Source organism: Manis pentadactyla, chromosome 3 (assembly GCF_030020395.1).
Source record: "Manis pentadactyla isolate mManPen7 chromosome 3, mManPen7.hap1, whole genome shotgun sequence".
NCBI classification, from domain to species: Eukaryota; Metazoa; Chordata; class Mammalia; order Pholidota; family Manidae; genus Manis; species Manis pentadactyla.
In genome coordinates, this window is record NC_080021.1 from 185,652,698 (window position 1) to 185,673,013 (window position 20,316).

General features: G+C 39.1%; 1 protein-coding gene across 7 annotated transcripts in view; it reads left to right on the forward strand.

Moving 5' to 3' along the window:
- Window positions 1-20,316, forward strand: part of UNC13B (unc-13 homolog B) — a 302,361-nt gene that overhangs the window by 182,620 nt on the left and 99,425 nt on the right. For 6 of the 7 annotated variants that reach the window (XM_057498809.1, XM_057498808.1, XM_057498810.1 and 3 more), the window contains 3 exons: window positions 1,588-1,822; window positions 15,895-16,209; window positions 18,258-18,348. In XM_057498809.1, coding sequence (XP_057354792.1) covers window positions 1,588-1,822; window positions 15,895-16,209; window positions 18,258-18,348 — 641 coding nt within the window. Of the gene's footprint in view, window positions 1-1,587; window positions 1,823-15,894; window positions 16,210-18,257; window positions 18,349-20,316 lie in introns of those variants that run through there. The other variant, XM_057498813.1, reaches the window with a different exon arrangement.

Here is a 20,316-nt window from a genome sequence, read left to right on the forward strand (position 1 = left end):
TGGCCTCTTGCATTCTATCCATTCTGCTTATAAACCCTTCCAGAGTTTGTTTCATTTCTGCGATCTCCTTTCTGGCATCTGTGATCTCTTTCCGGACTTCATCCCATTTTTCTTGCGTATTTCTCTGCATCTCTGTCAGCATGTTTATGATTCTTATTTTGAATTCTTTGTCAGGAAGACTGGTTAGGTCTGTCTCCTTCTCTGGTGTTGTCTCTGTGATCTTTGTCTGCCTGTAGCTTTGCCTTTTCATGGTGATAGGAATAGTCTGCAGAACTGGGACGAGTGACGGCTGGAAGGACTTCCTTTCTTGTTGGTTTGTGGCCCTCCTCTCCTGGGAGAACAGCGGCCTCTAGTGGCTTGTGCTGCGCAGCTGCGCGCAGACAGGGTTTCTGCTTCCTGCCCGGCTGCTATGGAGTTAATCTCCGCTGTTGCTGTGGGTGTGGCCTGGCTCGGGCAGCTACTCCAAAATGGTGGAGTCGCGTTGGAGCAGGAGCTGCTGGGAGGCTATTTATCTCTGTAAGGGGCCTCCCTGCTCCCTGCAGCCCAGGGGTTAGGGTGCCCAGAGGTCCCGGATTCCCTACCTCTGGATTAAGTGGCCCGCCCTGCCCCTTTAAGACTTCCAAAAAGCACCCGCCAAAACAAAACAACGACCACAAAAAAAAACAAGAAAAAAAAATTTTTTTAATTAAAAAAAAAAAAAAAATTTTTATAAAAAAAAAAAAAAGGTGGTCGTTCGTTTTTCTTTATTCTCCGGTGCCAGCCTCAGGCCTCTGCTCACCGGTCTTTCTGCCCTGTTTCCCTAATATTGGGGTCCCTGTCCCTTTAAGACTTCCAAACAGCGCTCGCCAAAACAAAGCAGCAAAAAAGCAAAAAAAAAAAAAATGGTCGCGCGCTTTTCTTATGTCCTCTGTCGCCCAGCCTCCAGTGCCTGCTCACTGTTCTTGCTGCCCTGTTTTCCCAGTATCGGGGGCCCTGCACTCTGGCCCGGATGGCTGGGGCTGGGTGTTCGGCAGCCCTGGGCTCCGTCTCCCTCCCGCTCTGCCTGCTCTTCTCCCGCCGGGAGCTGGGGGGAGGGGCGCTCGGCTCCCGCGGGGCCGGGGCTTGTATCTTACCCCCTTCGCGAGGCGCTGGGTTCTCTCAGGTGCGGATGTGGTCTGGATATTGTCCTGTGTCCTCTGGTCTTTATTCTAGGAAGGGTTGTCTTTGTTATATTTTCATAGATATATGTTGTTTTGGGAGGAGATTTCCGCTGCTCTACTCACGCCGCCATCTTCCGCCCCTATTTATGACATTTAAAAGCAGATTTTCATTACAGTTACAGTAACTAGAGAAAGTACAACTTGGAACTTGGAACTCTAAGAATCAGCACAAAATTAAACCAACTGTCTTATCTTGTTTGATAATGAGATAGTCTGTGGGTATTAATTGAAACAGTTCTGCACATGGCTTTGCGGACAGGGGCTTATGTACCCCTCAGCTTGCTCTTGTTCTCAAGGTCTGGACCGTGGCTACCTAAGTTAGAAGTGGAAAGAATTTTGAAGACTAAATGAAGCTGGGGTGTTTTCATTGACTATGCTTATTCCACAGCTTTTGAAGATCCTGATAGTGCTGTTGATGACCGAGATAGTGACTATCGCAGTGAGACCAGCAATAGCATCCCACCTCCTTATCACACAACTTCCCAGCCCAATGCTTCCGTGCACCACTTCCCTGTGCCTGTGCGATTACCACAGCATCTGCTACTGCAAGGCAGTTGCCGGGACTCTTGCGATGACACTATGCAAAGTTATGACCTCGATTATCCAGAGCGGCAGGCCCTCAGGTGGGTATCGGAAACAAAGCACTTCTGTTCCTAGCATGCACTTTTCAGGATGCAACTGGCATTGGGATGCTTTAACCTGAGGTGGTAGTGGAAGTATAGCAGTAGTATGGGCCAATCTACGGGCATTTGTATAGATTCTCAGTCATTTTTTTCTCATCAGTAATATTTCTCTTTATGATCAATGATTCTCACCTGGTGAAAGAAAGCAGGCCCACTTGGGATGGATGGCTGAAAAAAACCTAGACCTTTCACCAAGATTAAAAAAAGAAAAGCACAGATATTGAAAATTCGAATAGTCCCTCCTATCTAAATATTTCTGTGGGAACTTCAGAAGAAAACCAATTTATATGATCTCTCCATAGCAGATTCAGTACTTTTGCTGGAACATTCAAAATATTTCTTTTATTAATTTCTTAAATATATAAAGCATTCCCGTGGTTAAATGAATGTTAAGGTACAATACAGCATACAGCAAAGAACCTGCCACCCACACCATTTATCCTTCTCCATCCCATCCCCTTCCCCTAGTTCTCTCACCACCCTTGTTTATTTTTTATGTTCCCTTTCATACACTATTGTCATATATTTATGAATAGAAAAAAATATATATATTCTTCCTCTCTTCCCCCAACTAAAAATAAATCATACTTAAAAGTTAAAGAAATAGTATAGTGAACACCCATATTCATGTTTTCTAGATTCACCAGTTATGTTAACATTCTGCTACATTTCCTTTCATTCTCTCTAATATATATCCATATATACCTACATTTTCTTTTCTTGAAGACTGAAAGTTGCAGATACCATGTTGTTTTACCAGGAAGTACATTATTTGTAAACAAAAGCACTTCCTCTTACAAAACCTCAAAACTAGGATCACACTCAAGAAATTCAGTGATACAGTGATATTATTTAATATATAATTATTTGGTATTACTTTATATAGATCATATTTAAATTCCTCCAGTTGTCCCAATAATGTTCTGAATGTATTTTTTATCTGTGTTGATCCTGATCCATTTAAGGATCACGGTGCATCACATTAGATTTTCCTGTTTGTATAGTCTCCTACACTCTACAAAATTCGTTTACCTTTTTGTTGTTGTTTTTGTTTAAGACACATTTTCTGGAGAGTCCAGGCCAATTGCTTTGAGAGTGCACTGAAATTTGGTTTTATCTTGATTGTTTTTTCCTGTTTATAATCAAGTTAAACATTTTTGTGAAAAACACTACATAGATGATATTTCCTTCACAATGCATCTGTAGGTGCATAGTGTTACTATGTCTTATTAGTGATGATGTTTAGTTGGATCTGTTGGTTAAGAAATCTGGTAAAAATCAAGTTTTTCCAATGTAAAGTTAGCTTTCTCTCCTGTAATTAAGGATAATCTGGAATAATACCTGAGATTGTGTCAATATTCTGTTTGCCCAACAACCTTATACCCATTGACTTTAGCATCCATTGATGATCTTTCCCTGAATCAATTATTTAATTGGTTGGAGGTTAATTTTTAAAAAGCCATTCTAATTTAGCTCACTTTTGGTTGCTAAAATTCACCATACTATGGAGTGATTTCATTTTTTTGGCCCACTTTACCAAACAGGTGAATATTTATCCTGTGCCTCAGATGGCCATCAACCTGCTAGACAATATCTTGTCTCAGTTTACTATCATCTCTGAGAATATTGTCCATGAAATTTTCCATGTATCAGTGATCTCTTAGAATCCTCACTCTTTATAATCTGATTCTAAAAAGAAACATGCCAGGAATCCTACTTTAGTTGGTCCCCACTCCATGCTGGTTTATTAATTGAATATTTGCATATTTTATTCATTTGATTTTAGTTGTTTATACTGTCCTACTTTAAGGAAAGAAACCTTTTGTCTCTTTTCCCTCTGTATTTGCCACCAAGATGTACAGGCCAGAAATAATAATGGCACGTCAACCTAAATGACCATATATTCTTCTGGACAACTGCAGTTCACCTAATTAGTCATCACCCTGTTATCATTTTGGTGTTTCCTGGGCTATTGCTATAATAAACAACACTTAGAGGAGCATTACCGATATACTTTAAGTTGCATATTTTTCCTAAAATTTTTCTTTAATTGATCCCATATGAATTTGATTTCATTGTATCAGTATATGACATGAAGTTAGACAGTAAGTGCTTTTTCATCTTTAGCAAAGGAAAAATTAACATGATTTTAAAGTAAACTTTTAGTAGACATTTTTAACTTAAACTTTTGAAATGATTTCTCCTTTAGAGAGTTTTGAAGAAATTATATCACTAGCATTGATTTTTAAATTTTTACTATAAATACTGAGTTCTTAGATATAGTCTAAGTTTTTAAATAGTTTTTTAGGAAGGACATTTAAAATCCTTGAGGGAACAAACATGTTTGCAGTATATTCTAATTAATTTGAAATATTAAAAAATTGGCTTCATTCACTACAGCCATGACTAATTTAAGTTGGAACTATGAAGACATCTTTAATTTGCATTTTTGAGGATACTGGAGAGTAATGAAATTGAATGTAAAAAAAAAATTGTTAAATTGGATTTTCTTAATAAAGTGGGCTTTGCCTAACTAGTAGAGAATAACTGAAATTTTTGTAAATTATGTAAAAATACATAATTTGAGGTTTGATAATAGAGTTGACTTTGTTATATGGTCAAAGTATCTCTCGTGTTGAGAGGAATCAAAAGAATATCAGTCTTACTCTTAAAGAATTTTAATGACTAAGTGACCACTTTGATCTTATTTCTGTTTCCCAAATAAATGCTATTGGATGTTAGATCTATAAAAGAACATACAGAAATAAGGATGAATGTAGTAACCACATTGTTTTTCTTGTGAAACCTTCATAAGAATGTATACCAATGATACCTTAATAAAAAAAAAACATACAGAGCTGACAAGCTCCTAGTCTTCAGGCCCTTTCTACACCCCCCACCCCCACCCGCAGTGCATGGGAAGCAAGCCATTTCTAATCTAACTAAAGAAAGGTCAGCTGTCTTTTGTATTCATTGACTTAAGTTGGATGTGTAGCTTCTGTTGTAATCAGGATAAGGAAAGATTTTCATTTCACTGTGATCCTCAGTGCATATAGTCTTTAGATTTAACAAATGAATTATAATGCTTGAAGTAATTTGCTCTTGGTATTGTAACAAGGTTTGACTTCTTTGTAACAATCTTTGATTTCTGATAGTCAAAGATTATTTTTATTATGTATATATATTTTTCTTTTTGAAAGAAATATGTTTGATATTTTCTTGGCTATGGCTATACTGCCTTAAATATAACTTTAAGCAAGTTAACAGCTTGGCTACTTTTCAGACCCAAATTCATCAACAACTTTAGGATTCTTGAAATTCCTTGATATGTTTTCATGGGATACTTAACAGTTCTAAACTCTGGCATTACAAATACATTTTAAATTTTGATGAAACGTGTTCATTTTGTTTGTTTTTTTAAAAGTAAAAAGATTCTAAAAGGATAGGAGATTTAAAGGTTAATACTTTATATTTAAAGTATTTTAAAGTTGCTATATTATAGCTGTTCTTTTTATGATGTGGAAAACCTATTTGACTACATAGCTATATAGTATTGATTGAGAACATGTGGATTTCCTTACAATGTTATTTCAGTTTGAATGCCTTTTATCAAATTGATAATTTTATTCTAGTTTTCTCATTGAATGTGCACTACATCTTATAATTTGTTCTTTTCCTTGTTCCTCCTTTTTTTTGCCTTACTATTCCTTCACTTTTGTCCCTTGACATCAGACAAGGCTTGCAGGCTAAAAATGATAAAATTAGGATTATTTCATCTTTCTTTGATGTTGACTTTGAAGAGCAAGAAGGTACATATGAGGAGATAGAAGGGAGAAAATCACAAGAGTTTCTAGAAAAGAATAATACAAACTTAAAAGAAGTAGAGGTAAAAGAAACTAGAACTCTTTTAAAAACTGATAACTATTATAGCCAAGAAGTACAACCAAAGTACAAGAATTGGAGAAAGATACCATCTCAGAACCAGGAAACAGAATTCTCTACTGACTTTAACTTTAACCTTAAGTTTGAAACATCTGTTTTCTCCAGATATCCTCAGAAATATGATACAATAGATAGGAGAAGGAAAAAGAAAACCTTATACAGTTGTTTTGAAGACAGTAAAAGAAGACAATATGACAGATCAGGAACTAAAACTAACTTCAAAAGTACATATCCTAACACTGAAAACTGTAACCTTTGCTACACTGAAAAGAAGAAAGAAAATTACCCAATTTTGTATCCTTACAAAAATGGATTTGTGGTTAGGAGTGGCATGTGGTCCACTAAATTGGAAAGTCATGATTATGATCTTTCCAGTTGTTTTAAGAACTGTGAAAAGTCATCAGGCTTAAACCAGCATGTGACTAATTTCACTTCATTAGATACTCTTGAAGATTCTACTAACAGCACTTCTGATGAACTGGGTTCCCCCATTTCTGATAAGCAGGAAGGTTTACTGTCACCATGTCATCCATCTAATGTTCATCATGCTGGAGGCTTTTCTGAAGAATGTTATGTAGCAAATCCAGCATTCCCATTACAAAGGATGAATTGTGATGCGAACATACTTGGAGGTCTGCCCCAGTTTCCAGTGGAAGAGATGACCCCTTCCTCTATAGAGCAGCCCAAGGAGGACTATGTTGATACAGTAAATGAGCTTCAGTATTTGGTGGAAACAGTATCAGAATATTTAGCAGAGAAGGAAGAGGAGATTGTTAGATTTGGTTCCCTTTCAAAAACTAAAACCCTTGAACACAATAGTACTGTTGATAATGCAGAACAGAAAATACCTGGAAATCAAATACCACCTTTAACCACTGTCAAGAATGACAAAGACAGTGCTGTCTCTTTCCCTGAGCTAAATGGAGTGAAATGTGGTGTTGGCTCTTTGCTCAGTTCACTCACAGAAAAGGTGGGCTTGAACACAAAACATTTAAAAACCTCCGTGGAAAAGCTGGTTTATATAGTTCCAGAGAAGACAGAAACTCTTAATCAAATAAAAACAATTAATTCGGGATCTAGACCCCGAGCCAAGTCAGTATTGGAGAAGGATCTTTCCATGCAGTCTTCATTATACTCTCAAGCAGCTAATAATGATTTTAGCAGACATGACAAAACCTCTGAAAATGAACACGTGGACAGTAAAACTGGAAATTTACGCTTTCAGAATGCAACAGAAACTGTTGGAAGGGACTCAGCTCCACAGAGTCAGAGTTCAGTTATAAAGTCTGTTTTTAGCATGCTAAGTCCATTGAAGATCTTTTTGGAAAAAGATGAGACCAAGAAAGAGGATGACCAGACCAAGACAAGGAAGGAAAGCTTCCTTGGGTGTGGTTTGGAGTCAAATCAAAGGGAAGACACCCATGGCAATGACAGTAGCATGGTTGCTTTAGGTAGGAGTGGTGGAGAAACTATAGACTGGTCCCAAATGCTCACTGGTGAGGATTTGTTGTCTTTCCAAGCCGCCATTGAACCTTCAAACTTAGCTAGTTCTGCAAGTAATAAAGATGATATTGAGAGTCTCTTGGAAAGAAAACCTGGTTCAGATCTGTCTCTGTTACCAGATGATCCAAAAATATGTGCCAAAGATACTCCAGGACATCCTTGTGTGGCTGACAGTAGAACTGCAAATAAAGAAGTTTCTTCAAAGCCATTAGAGGGAAACAAAGTTATTGGTGATGATTTCCTTGAGCCATTCAGAAAATCCTTTAGTCACTTTTTGCTCACTTCCCCCAAGACCTGTTCAAAGGAAACTTTGTCAGAATCTATGAAAATTCACCAGTTGGAAGACGATGGATGGGAAAGGGGCCCTAAGAAAGAGGGACATTCCTTTTCCTTTAGTGGAAAACTGCATATTCCATTTTTCAGAGTTCTTGGTCATTCTGAAAAGCAGCAGGATTTAAGAGAGAAAGGAAGTATTTTTTCTTTGTTTAAATTTCCTTTTACTGACAGCCATATCCCTGTCAATGACCAGAGTTTTCATGGCTCAGCAGTAACTATTGATGAAGGGATCCAAAGAAACTGCCATGGAAATGCCACACTTAGTTCAATAAAATGTAGTTCAGTTCCAAATATTCATAATGATATAGGGGAATTTGGTGATACAGAAACATTTAATGAGAATGACCAAATAAATTGTTCTGAAGATGCCACAGTTAATAAAATAAAGTCTGATTTAATTCCTAACATTAATAATAATCTTAAGAAATTTGGGAGTATGGAGGAATTAAATTCAAGTGACCACATAGCACTAGAGAACTGCAAAAGAGATACCGTAGCCATCTCTGGAGTTGTGTCCAAAAACCATACATCGTCAGATTTTTCAGGAGAAAGTAAGACTCCTATACAAGTGAGATCTTCAACAGTATCAGACTATTCATTAGCATTTACTTCTACCATTTCAGAATCCACCTTGGTTAATGGATTCAGTGAGGAAAAACCTGTAGATAAAGCTTCCAGGAAAACCCAAGGAGGCCTCCTTTCTGGCCTATTTAACAGGTTTTCTTCTCTTGACAACTTGTCTAGTCAAAAAGAATTAAATTTGGAAAATGATGACTCTCATCACAGGAATAACTCCTCAAGCGTACTCTCTGGAATATTTAACTTGATACCCAATAGCAGTATAACTGATAATAAACCAGATGAAGCAAAGTCCATGTCTTCAGGTGACATTATGAATTTGAATGGGAATAAGCATTTATACCTGGATGAGATCCCTATTACTTCATGTGCAACTTCTGAGAACCAGAGGAGCCATGTTGGAAAACAAACTTCTGGTTTCATAAAAAGTTCCTTACCTTTACCCAAAGAAAATGTACCATTATCTGATGCTTGGGTTGATCATTGCCATTACCCTCCTACATGGAAAAACCAGCAAAGTGAAAAGTATTGCTCTTTTTCTGAGAACAGAGTATTTCACTGTGTTCCAAATGCTCAGCAGGACCTCTTAGAGAAATCTTTGGCTAAGAGGCTGACACCACACCGTGTTCTTGAGGCAAAAGTACATGAAAATGCAAACAAGTTAAATCCACCTATACAAAATACTAACATTCTTAATAAGTCAAGCCACTATCAGGCTTTTGAAGAGATGAACAATCCTTTCTGTTACGAATGGGACTCTGATATAAGAGAGTTCTCTAAAAATTCCAGAAAATTTCAGCCAGTTTATTATATGTTGAATCCAAATACATTTCCATCAGCTGATGTTTTCCTGTGGCCTGACTCAGAAAACTCAGCAATAAGTTTTTGCCAAAAAGACCAAAATGCAAATATCTTGGAGGGCAGAACAAATCCAAAAAGTGTCATTTGGTATGATTTACCTTATGAATCATTGGACCAGTTAGCATTTAATAAAGATTACTTTTTAAGAAGTGATATATGGGCAGCTAACTCATTATATGAAAATTCTTTTCATCTTCTAATTAATGAGACTGAAAATTCATTAGAAGAAATGCCCATTGACTTAAGTTGTTTTTCAGATTATGAGAAGACTACATGCCCCATTGTTAGTCAAGAATCGTTAACATTGGGTGAAAACTTTATGTTTTCAAGTGTCAGTTATGAATACCAGGAATGGTTGTCATATCTTGAAAATGGAGTGTGGTGGCCATCAGAAGATGGAGATTATGGATATTTTATGTTCCATGATGGTCAATATGTCTATTCTCTTCTTACTGACTCTACTGGACAATATGCATATTTATTTACACCTGATTATTATCAAGAGTATTTGAATTTTGATTTACAGACAAATGGTCTATCAAGTATTACAGCAGATGACAGTGTTATTTCTGCCTGTAGTTTAAAAGTACTTGACAAGGAAGATGAATTATTGTGGTACATTGATGACAAACCAATTGATGACCCTCTTGATTTATCTTTAGTTTTGCCAAGAAGTGAGGGACCAAAGTATCTAAATTTAGGAACCTTTTCACAAATACTCGAAGAGTCAAGTTACAGCCAACCATTAGATTTTTCAGGCTATAATCCTCAAAAGTTTAAGGGAGATTTTGGATCTTTTGAAGAAAGTGTGTGTAGTTCTGAAGACTCTGAATGTACTTTGGATCTCAGAAATCAGTTCCAAACCATTGGTAATCATGTCTTAAATAAAAATCAATTTATAGAGGAAGATAAGAACCAGCTTCTTGCTAAGGATTCATCAGTTCAACTTTCCAGTCTCCAGTGGCTTCAGTCTTCTGAAGAAGCTGCCTCTTTGGTTCATCTTGAAAATGTGACTAACAGCCCACAGCAAATAGAAGAGGTGTCATCATTAAACAAAGTGACTTCGTTATTTTCTGCTTTGGGTGCTTTGGTTGGAAGTACTTTGAAGTTTGATAAGATTGAATCCTTAGAGTCTTTGGCCATGCAGAAAATAGATCAACAGTCAACCTTAGCAGAGGCCACAAACAATGATCTTCAGTCATTAATCTTTAGTAAGCAGTTAGAGAGTAACTCCCAAAGTGAGGAGGAAAGTCTTCTCAAGGATTCAGAGAGACAAATATTATCCAATGTTCAGCAACCAGAAGTTACTAAAAGTATGAAGCAAGAAGTCCCTTTAAATAAAAGCATTGATGTGAAAAAACAAAGTTTGTTAAAATCTGTTTTCCAGGTAAGCCAAACAATTCCTCAGGCTAAATCAGGTATAGAAGATGATGGAATCATTACAGGTGACTCTGTTTCAGTTCCTCTTCCATCACAGTTTAGTAGGGATGAACATAAGAATTGTGAGTTTCCCCAGGACTGGCCTTCCAAAGAGTCTGAGAGAACATTATTTAAAAGTGCACTGAAACTCTTTGGTCATGGAGAAGACTCTTCGGTAAGTGCCATAACAAATGAAAAACACGCATCTGGATTTTTGAACCTCTTTAAAACCCAGGTGAATAAAGAAGGATCACCAAATTTAGAAAAGAATGATAATAAAAACAGAAAGATATTTTCTCAGGAAAAGAATGAATCTTCTGGTGTTTCAAATTTTTTTGATACTCTTGGGGATTTCTTTAAAACCAGTGTATCTCCTACACAGACTACTGAAAATATGTCTGTTTCTTCAATGACTAATAAAGATGAGGTCAAGTCAAGTCCTAATCCCACACAACTAACTAGCCAGAATTCTGTGAAATTTCCTGCCACACCAATTTCCTCTAAAGGGAAGGTTCAAGTTGGAAGTCTGAACAAGCAGACTCCTGTTGATGACAGTGGGCTTAAGGAACCATCAACAAGGGAGGTTGAGGGTAATAATTTGGCTGAAAAATATTTATCTTCCAGAGATCACCTAATCCAGCAGTCATCAAATTCATGTTTCTCAATAAATTGCCTCGAGGCTTCTAGAAATTATTCAGTAGAAACTAGTGGTGTGTCTACAGTGACAGAAGTTTCAAGAAGTAACAAAATATCATTTGATATTCTGAACGGAAGAAATTTGAATGAAGAAAATGATTTTTCTGACAAAGACAAGAGTTTTTCAACTGCCACAACATCTCCATCACAAACAGAGTTGCCAACCAGAAAGAGTATATTTTCTTTCCTGACTGGATCTGAAAAATCTGAGAACAGAGCCTCTGCTGCTCTACTGAGAACCAAATCTCAAGTGGAAGGGCTATTTACACTTCCTTCGATTTTTTCCACTACCAGCTCAAGCAGCAAGAAGGATGCCTCTCATAGTGGCTCTTTTAGTTTCTTCAGCTTGTCATTTTTGGATGAAAAGCAATATGCTCCTGGGGAAAAACATAGCCTTTCAACTGTTGTTCCAGTGACTTCCCAGCCCTGTAGGAAGCCAAGTGCTTTTGTAGACATGGGTGGCACAATGACTACAGAAGGTTCCAATGGCAACAGAGGTAGCATAGTCCAGGAGGTGGTTTATGAACAACAAATGGCTCCTTGTGTTTCCATTAATAACACCACTGAGGTTACCTCTGTTGCTGATGAACTCAATGTAGAGAAGGACTGTCAAGGAAAACGAGCTTCCAGTATTGGATCAGGCACGTTGTTAGAAGATTTCCAGATGAATGAGTTACAAAAAGACATTCTTCCTCATTCACCACAGGCACAGGCAAAAACATTGCTCACTGGTCCAGAGACCCATGGAGTAGCACTCCATGAAGAAGAGGCTTTTATACAGGAAACCATCCCCAGTGGCTCACTGGCTGAGTCTTTTTCACATGATAGCCATTTGATTGAAGACCTCAACAATTTAGACACTTGTACTAACCACCACCAAAATGAAAAATCTACCAGTGACCCATTGAACTTGCCATTAGAAAAGGTCCCTGATGAGGTCTTAACACACATCCTGGAGCAAACCTCTTCCTCTGTGGAGCCAGGGTGTGCAGAGCGCCTCCGGAACCCAGATGCAGATAAAGGGGAAGACAAATCAGTGTTGGGCTCCTCGGTAGAAATACTTTCAGGGTTTGTGACCAAAGTGAAATCTTTCTCTGGGTGCTTAATTGAACCTCCCAAAACTTTCTCTGGACTTTTCTCCTCTCCTAATCCTCCAAAGAAAAACTCCCCTTTCTCTGTTTCTTCTGGTGCATCATCTCAGCCCCTCAAAGGTGAAGTATTTGGAATTTTCAGAAGTTCCAAACCAGAGAAATACAAACAAGAATCACCTATCCCAACTGCTACATGGCTTCAAAATGGTAGTTTCAAAGATGCTGGAGAAACAGTACCTACAGAAAATTTGTGGAGAGAAGCTGCCTCTGTCGAACACAATTCAGAATCTACTCTTACTGACCATGGAATGACTGTGGTTAGTGCAAAATCAGAATTGGAGATCTTGACAGATGATCCTAAACTAATAGCTGAAATAGAAAATAATATTCCTGACAATATTCCAGAACCCCAAGATCCTGAAATAGTTGGGGCTGCCTCTTCTGTTTCAGGGGATGAAGCTGGGCAAGGGGTATTGTCTCTGAGCAATGAAGGGGACATGGGGATGTTGCAGGGCACAGATACAGAGGCATCCTTGGAAGCAGAGCATATTTCATGGCCAGCACAGTTGCATCCAGATCCTACCTGGATTTGCAGTGAGCTTCCTCCTCTAATTCATCCACCTCTTCCTCTTGAGCCAAAGCCAGTTATGCAATCTGACTCCACAAACCAAGACTTCTTGGAGCTGCAGGCAGCCAATTCATTAGGAATCAATACTACACTGTTCAGTGAGGCAAGTGTTGACAAGAGTGCCACACTGGGAACCCAGGGGCACTTTTCTCACCCTCTGCTGAAGGAACTTGTGCTTTGTGCCAAAGAAAGTTATGGGACACTTGATGCCAAGAAAGATCCACCTGCAGTCCACCAGGAAACAGAGCAGCCACGACCTCATTTTGAAATCCCAAACATGACCAATTGGCCAAAGCTCTGTTTCCCATTGTCTGCTACTGACTGTGGGAAACCATTGAGCTCTTTCTTTTCCCCACCTTTCTCCTCTGGAAACAGAGCAGCAGAGACTGGTTTACTGTCCAGTTTTAAGAAGTTGTCAACTCTATTTGAGGGAAGTACTCAGGGGAGAGGGAGAGAAGTAGCAAGTGATCCAAAACTAAGGCTTGGAAAGAAGCTGAAATTTTCATTCCCATCACCAAAAGAGAATAAAGGGGACCCTGAACAAATGCCTGCGGAAGCCTTCTCTCCAGTTTTGGTTATTAGCAGTGATAAGGACTTTAACTCCAGTGAGGCTGATAATGCTTTGGAGTCTTCTCAAATGTGTGGGGCCAGCGCTGAGCCAGCTAAGGTCTCTACTCAGCCCTCTGGGACCTCTGAGCAGCTAGAGACCAGGACAAGTACATGTGCTCATGGCCTTTTAGGGCCTGGGGAAGTGGAAAACCAGCAGGGCATCCCAACATCTGGAGGGCACTGGGGTACCAAAGACAATGGTTCTGACCCTGCCTGTCCTTCAGAGACTTTTGAGGAAGAGCACTGCACTGCCGCTGAGCTAATTCACCAGCCAGAAACACAAGAGGAGGCAGTGCCTACTAGCACTGACTCTGCTTCAAACACACAGCAGCCAGTTACTTTGCATGCCACGAAGACCAGCAAAAGGCCTGTTCTTAACTAAAGCATCATAAATGACTTTAAGAAATTGACCATTTATGATGCAATGACTTAGTGGTAGATTAAGCATAGTCTGCTTTTTATCCTTCCTGTGTCTTTCCTAGCACCAGTGCTTCATGTTAATTAGGGGTTAAGTAACAAGAAATAATGTGTGAGTCTTTTCACCCTCTCCTTTCTCTCTAGTGCCAAATGTAATTCATTTATTAGAACAGGAAGTTCCTGTTTAAAGGAAAGGCTAAGGCCCTGAGATTTTGTCATTCTGCTTTGCTCTGCCTTGTATAATGTGGAATGGAGAACTGAGGGCGGGAAGAGGCAGCACATAGTTGAATGGCATATGTTAATTACAACCACATGATAGGCTAGGATGCTTCCTTAGGCTTTTGGCACTTAGATCTGTCATAGTCATGGAGAGACCTATTTTGCTTTGCTTTTCCAAGTCTTCTAAGATGCTTTCTCCACTGGCTGTGAGGGTATTAAGTAAAATACAAAGTGCAAAGGCTTGGGATAATTTATACTCTATATTCTATTCCACATGGATTTGCATAGCTTCTTCCAGTCTCTGCCTTTTACTACCATTGAGACTGGTGTTTGATAAGTGCTTGGAGTAAAGTCTCAAAGAAGTTCAGGGCTATCGTTTGCTGTAGTTCTTTAATTTGGAGCATTGTGCAGGGTCTATCTGCAAAGGATACTATTATTTCCCCTAAGAGGAAGCACTGTACAGTGCAGTTTAAGAATGTTGCCTTGATATCTGGCCAAAACCTGTCCAAATGGCTGTTAGGGGCTTTAGAGATTTTGTGTGTATGTTTGTGTGTGTGTGTGTGTAAGCCCTTTAATAAAGACTTATCTTTAATAGCAAGACTCCATTTAAAATAAAGACTCCATAGCAAGGAAATTCCTTGTCCTTTTACATGGAGGCTTTCCAGCAGGATATCAAAAGTAAAAGGAGGGCTCTTGACTCGGGATGAAACTGTCCAAATGGGTTGGGATAGAGCTTGTAGATCATCACCAAGTCCCTTTATCTTAAATAGGACTGAATCCTTTAAACTCAGTATATGGCTCAAGGGAGTAATTCTGGACACTTTATGGTCACAATTTATTGCCACTTTCTCTGCTACCTCTCAGAAGGTGCTATCTCTCAGAAGAAGAAATTTATTTTCTGGGTATGGGAATTCAGCTGACTGAGAGGGTTGGGCTGACCTCTCTTCAGGTATAGTAATGCATTAATACAGCCCTGACCCAGATACTGAAGTTGGACTTAGTCCACTTTATCCAAAACTGGGTTGTTCTAAGAGCAACTCAGTTACATATGGATAAGTTCATCTTTGGGGCATCCCTACGCTGCCAGCGGTAGCACCGTAATATTCATGTTGATGAGACCATTCCCCTAAGGAATTTCTTGGTGTTAGCCTCCCAACTCCCAGTGGCTTCCATTATCTTATCATGCAAATGGCTGAGAGATAATTGAAGGAACATCTCCTGTGCCCTTTCTAAGGAGTAGGCATTCACGTTTACAATTGCAGAGGAAGAAGTAGTGATCTCGATTTAATAAATAGCAGAAAAGGGGAGTAGAGTTCATCCATCCATTTATGATGTGGAATAGAAAACTAATAATGGCCACTGGACAAGTTTCTTTAAAAGTCTAAGTAAAGAATTTTAGGTATAAACAACAGGCTCTTTTAATAATTCTTAATCCTGCTTACAAATATCACATGAAGATAGTCTCCAAAGTCAATTGCAGGGTTGAGGCTAAATGTTTTTGGAGAACCCGGCATGTTGTGTTTTTCCTGTTGTGATTCTGCTGAGTAGATCACTAGCTCTTCTAGATTATCATTGGTCCTCTCTTCTCACGAACCTCCTATTTGTGATTCTTGCTGCTGATACAACCCTTATTTCTTAGATTTATCCATTACTTTTGCCTTTGTCCCTAGTTTGCACTTATTTACTCATCTGTCTTCCTCTCATTTTTGCAGTCCCACCAGCAGTAGTAGGTATGGCTCCTCCTGTAATGTGAGTCAAGGAAGCTCTCAGCTGAGTGAAGTAGGCCAGTGTCACGAACAAGATGATGACCATCGGGAGAGGGGCTCGATTCATTCCGGCCACAGCTCTGGCAGCTTCTCTAAAGATGGCCAGGTGGGTTTTGGAGAACAAGAGAAAGCCTTGGAGGTGGCAGGTGAAGAAGAGACGGGGAGAGCCTATGAACCCAAAGAGAGGAAGGAAGGTGCCACAAGCCACCCTCCCCCAGATCTGGTGCTACACAGAGACCACGTCGTAGGCCCCCAGGAAAGGTAGGTGATGTCTACCTTGAAGAACTCACATGGTTTCCTCAGTACCACCCTTGTTCTTTTGCTGAATATAAGTGCTTTTCATTTGTTTCCTGATAGCTGGCTATGGTGGTGATCAGGATACTTTGGCTCTTCACTGCTTCCTTTGATTTATGGTGTAATTCCCACAGTATTTTGAGGATCTCTGAAGAACACTTGGGTTCTTTGTAGTTAGCTGCAGTGTGCCAGGCCTTCTTGAGTCTGCAATTTTTGGCTTTCTAGTTGACCACACATAGAGCAGCCTCTGAGTCTGGAACTCACCTGAGCCCTGCAGGTTATTTCATTCAAAGGAACTGCTTTGAATGAAATAGGCTTCACATCTATTAATATTTCAATTTCTTTTGTAAACATTTTTGTTGTTGTTGTTGTTATTATTGTTTTCCTGCCTGAGAGTTAAGAAAGAATTGATTTAGAAGCCAGATTTAACCCACCTTCCCCAGGGCCTAGCAGTGTGCCTTGCAGTTGGTACCAATAAGAAGAAAAACTTAAAACTTGTCCTTTTTAACAGTCTTACAATGAAGCTTAGTACAGAGCTTGAGTGTTGTTATTACTGAACTAAATTGGTCGGCAGAGTTGCTGATAGGTTAGGGCAGAGCATGGTTTTTCAAGTCTTAGCATTGTTGACATTTTGGGCCGGATAACTCTTTGCTGTGGGGAGCTATTGTCTGTGTTGTAGGATGCTTAGTAGCATCCCTGACCTCTGCACACTAGATGCCAGTAGCAACCCTCAGTTGAGACAACCCAAATTATCTTTAGATGGTGCCAGATTTCTCCTGGGAGGCAAAACTGCCCCCAGTTGAAAACCATTGGTGTAGAGTGATAAAAGCTAGGTGTGGCTTAGAGTATTAAATTTTGAGGTCTAGTAAAGCCTCTCACCAAAAGTCAGAGCAGTGAGTGCTTAGTTACATGGTAACAGAATGGTTGGTGTGTCTACTCCACCACTGAAAATGCAAACTTATTTTCTCTTTTACTTGTTACTGATTTTAGTCATCTAAGGTGGCTAATCTAGTAGACAAGACATCCAGGAGACTGAGCTGTGGACTAGCTTTTTTACTGGGTTGACAACTCACTGAAAGGTTCCTTGTAGACCTTACACTTGGCAGATACCATTGTCTGGGTAGAGTTCTTAGTAGAGCAGCAGATGTGCCCAGCACAAGTATTTGTCCTTCTCTTCTGGCTGTGTCCTCTCAGATCCTAGCTGTGCAAGTGAAATCTAGTTCTACCTTGCCCAGAAGTGCCCACAAATGTTTTAAAACAATCCACCCAGTTAGATGGCATCAGAGCCTAGCATTTATTTTATGTGTCTAGATGGTTGATGCTTGCTCACTGCCTTGGCAGTAGATCCCAGTCGGGGAGAGGAGAAGCATCATCACTGAGAAATTAGAACTATTCCAAAGTTAAGAACTTGGATGATGACTCGTAATATAGGATAATGTTTCTGTCTCAAAACTACTTTGTTATATTTATTGTTCATTTCACTGAGGGTGTTGCTTACGTAGCTCAAGGAACACAACCTTGGCACCTTTGATGCATTCTAGCAATTGGTAAGCCTTCCAAAATACTTAGTGGACTAGGAAGGGTTTGCAGGAACAAAATTTTGTGCTAAGGATGCTCTGTCTCCCAAGGGAGACTGGTGGTCTTGAGAGGTAAGGTATGAGGATTACTGCACACCTCTCTGCATAAGTTTTAATGCCAGGCATTGACTCAGGGCCCTTGCCATTGCTTCTAGTATCCCAATCCCTGACTGTCCCAATGACTGTCCCATTGGGTGAGTGAAAATGGGGGAAGGAAAGGAAGGAGCAGATGAAAAGCTAAAAGGACTTGTCATTTTAGAGAGTAATATTTTTCACATTGGACGTCAGGGCTATGCTGTTTCAGTGGCCTGAATCACTAAAATAAGTATAGACATGAATACAAACCATTTTATTTTAGATATTTGGCAGTTTTGCCTTGAGCACTGTCACCCTGTGGACTGGACTATTTTTAAGGAACATTCTTTTCTTTGTTACAAGTTTTTCCGAGGAGAATGCATCTTCACCATTTACCCAAGCCAGAGCACACTGGATCCGAGCAGTAACCAAGGTTCGACTCCAGCTGCAGGAGGTAGGAATTCTGTTGTTCTAGTACTAGTTGGGACAATTTCTCCTTTGACACTGGGAGACAAATGATGCTGAAAGAGCATTTAGTGATTAGTCATCTTCTTAAATTCTGGAAATGCGTGACAAGTGAGCTAGAACCTTAAGAGATAGGAGGTGGCTTCTTTCTATGCTGATTAATGGAAGTCAAATAGACCTGCTGGGTTGAGAGCCTGAAAGTAAAGTTAAATGCTATTTTTAGTACTATTATTGCCTTGAGGCCATTTTATTTTAAGTTTAGGACTGGAGGCTATTTCAAGGCCTCCTAGGGCCAGTTGTCTCTCTTATCCAGCCAGTTCAGATACCACTGGCTGACCTGTACAGGGCCAGAAATTCTACACAGTGTTCAGAAATTTCTATGGGCTTCCTTAATTTAAGCCCCAAAGCATCGACAAAATACTTAGTGGACTAGGAAGGGTTTGCAGGAACAAAATTTTGTGCTAAGGATGCTCTGTCTCCCAAGGGAGACTGGTGGTCTTGAGAGGTAAGGTATGAGGATTTGAAACAATATAAAAAAGTAAAAATAGAAATATTTTTTGTTTTCAGTGTTATTAAGTATGAAGTGGCCTTATCTGTGTGTCAGTAGACAATTAGTCTTCAGGCTGAAAAGAAATTTTTAAAAGATGATAAGTGGCTATGAGTAGAATAATAGTTGACAGATATTAAAAATGCAAGCATGCTTACATGTATAAACATATTTAAAAATAATTAATTCTGTAGTAATTTCAAATTTAGGGAAAAGTTTCCAAAACAGTAGTATAAGAAACTTCGATGACTGCCTCACCAACATGTCCCAGCTGTTGACATTTTACCACATTTGCTAAGTACCCTCCATTGTGATTGATCTTTTCCTGAACCATTTGAGAGAAAGCTGGAGACAAGTTCTGTCACTTCTAAATACTCCTGTTTGTATTTCCTGAAAAGACAAGGCTATTCTCCTATATAACCAAAATATAACCATCCAAATAAGGAAATCAACATTGACAGCACAGCACTATGAAGACCCCATGTAAATTTTGCCAACCATCCAAACAATGTCTTTTTTCTTTTCTGGTCCAAGATACAATCCAGGCTGACATGTGGCAGTTAGTAATCCTGTCTCTGTATTCTCCTTTAATCTGCAACAGTTCCTCAGTCTTTCTCATCTTCAGCAGATATTACAGGGCTTTCATTTTGTAGCAGTTCTGCATTTTGGGTCCATTCAGTGTTCCTTAGGTCCAGACTCAGACTATGCTTTCTTGGCAGGGATTACACAAAAGTGATATTGGGTTCTTTTTAGTGAATAGCATCGGAATTTGCATGATGTCAACCTGTCCTACCCCTTGTAATGTTAACCTTAATCATGGAGTCAAGTTCGCACTGGCCAGATTTCTCCACTGTTAAGGCATCAGTTTTCCTTTTGTAATTGATAAGTGTTTTGTGTGTAATATTCTCATACTATGCCAATATCTTGTTCCTCATCAAATCTCCACCTACTAGCTAAGTATCCATTGATAACTCCTCTGTGAATCTGTCACTGCTAATGGAGGTTGCCAAATGCAAACTTTCTTTCTCCTGTCATTTTATTTATATCAGTAAGGACTCATGTGTTCCTAACTTATTACATGAGTTATAATCTATTACTGTCATGTATTTTGATGATCAGATTGTCCTAGCTTCATACAAGCACTGTTAATTTGACCCTTTGGGGAGAAGATAATGTTTTAATAATGATTGAAAAGGTCGCTGCTTTGGAGGAAACATTATGAATACTGATGTTTGAAAATGCTTCCTTTTATGTGTGCGCATGTGTTCTTATCAGAAACAATGAGTATTACCTATAAAAACTCCTAAATGCTTCTAAAATCTTGGAAAGAGACTGTGAATATATTAAAATTTTTTCTAATGGAAATCTTCAATGAAGTTTGAACTTGTTTAAAATATTAAAATATGTCTA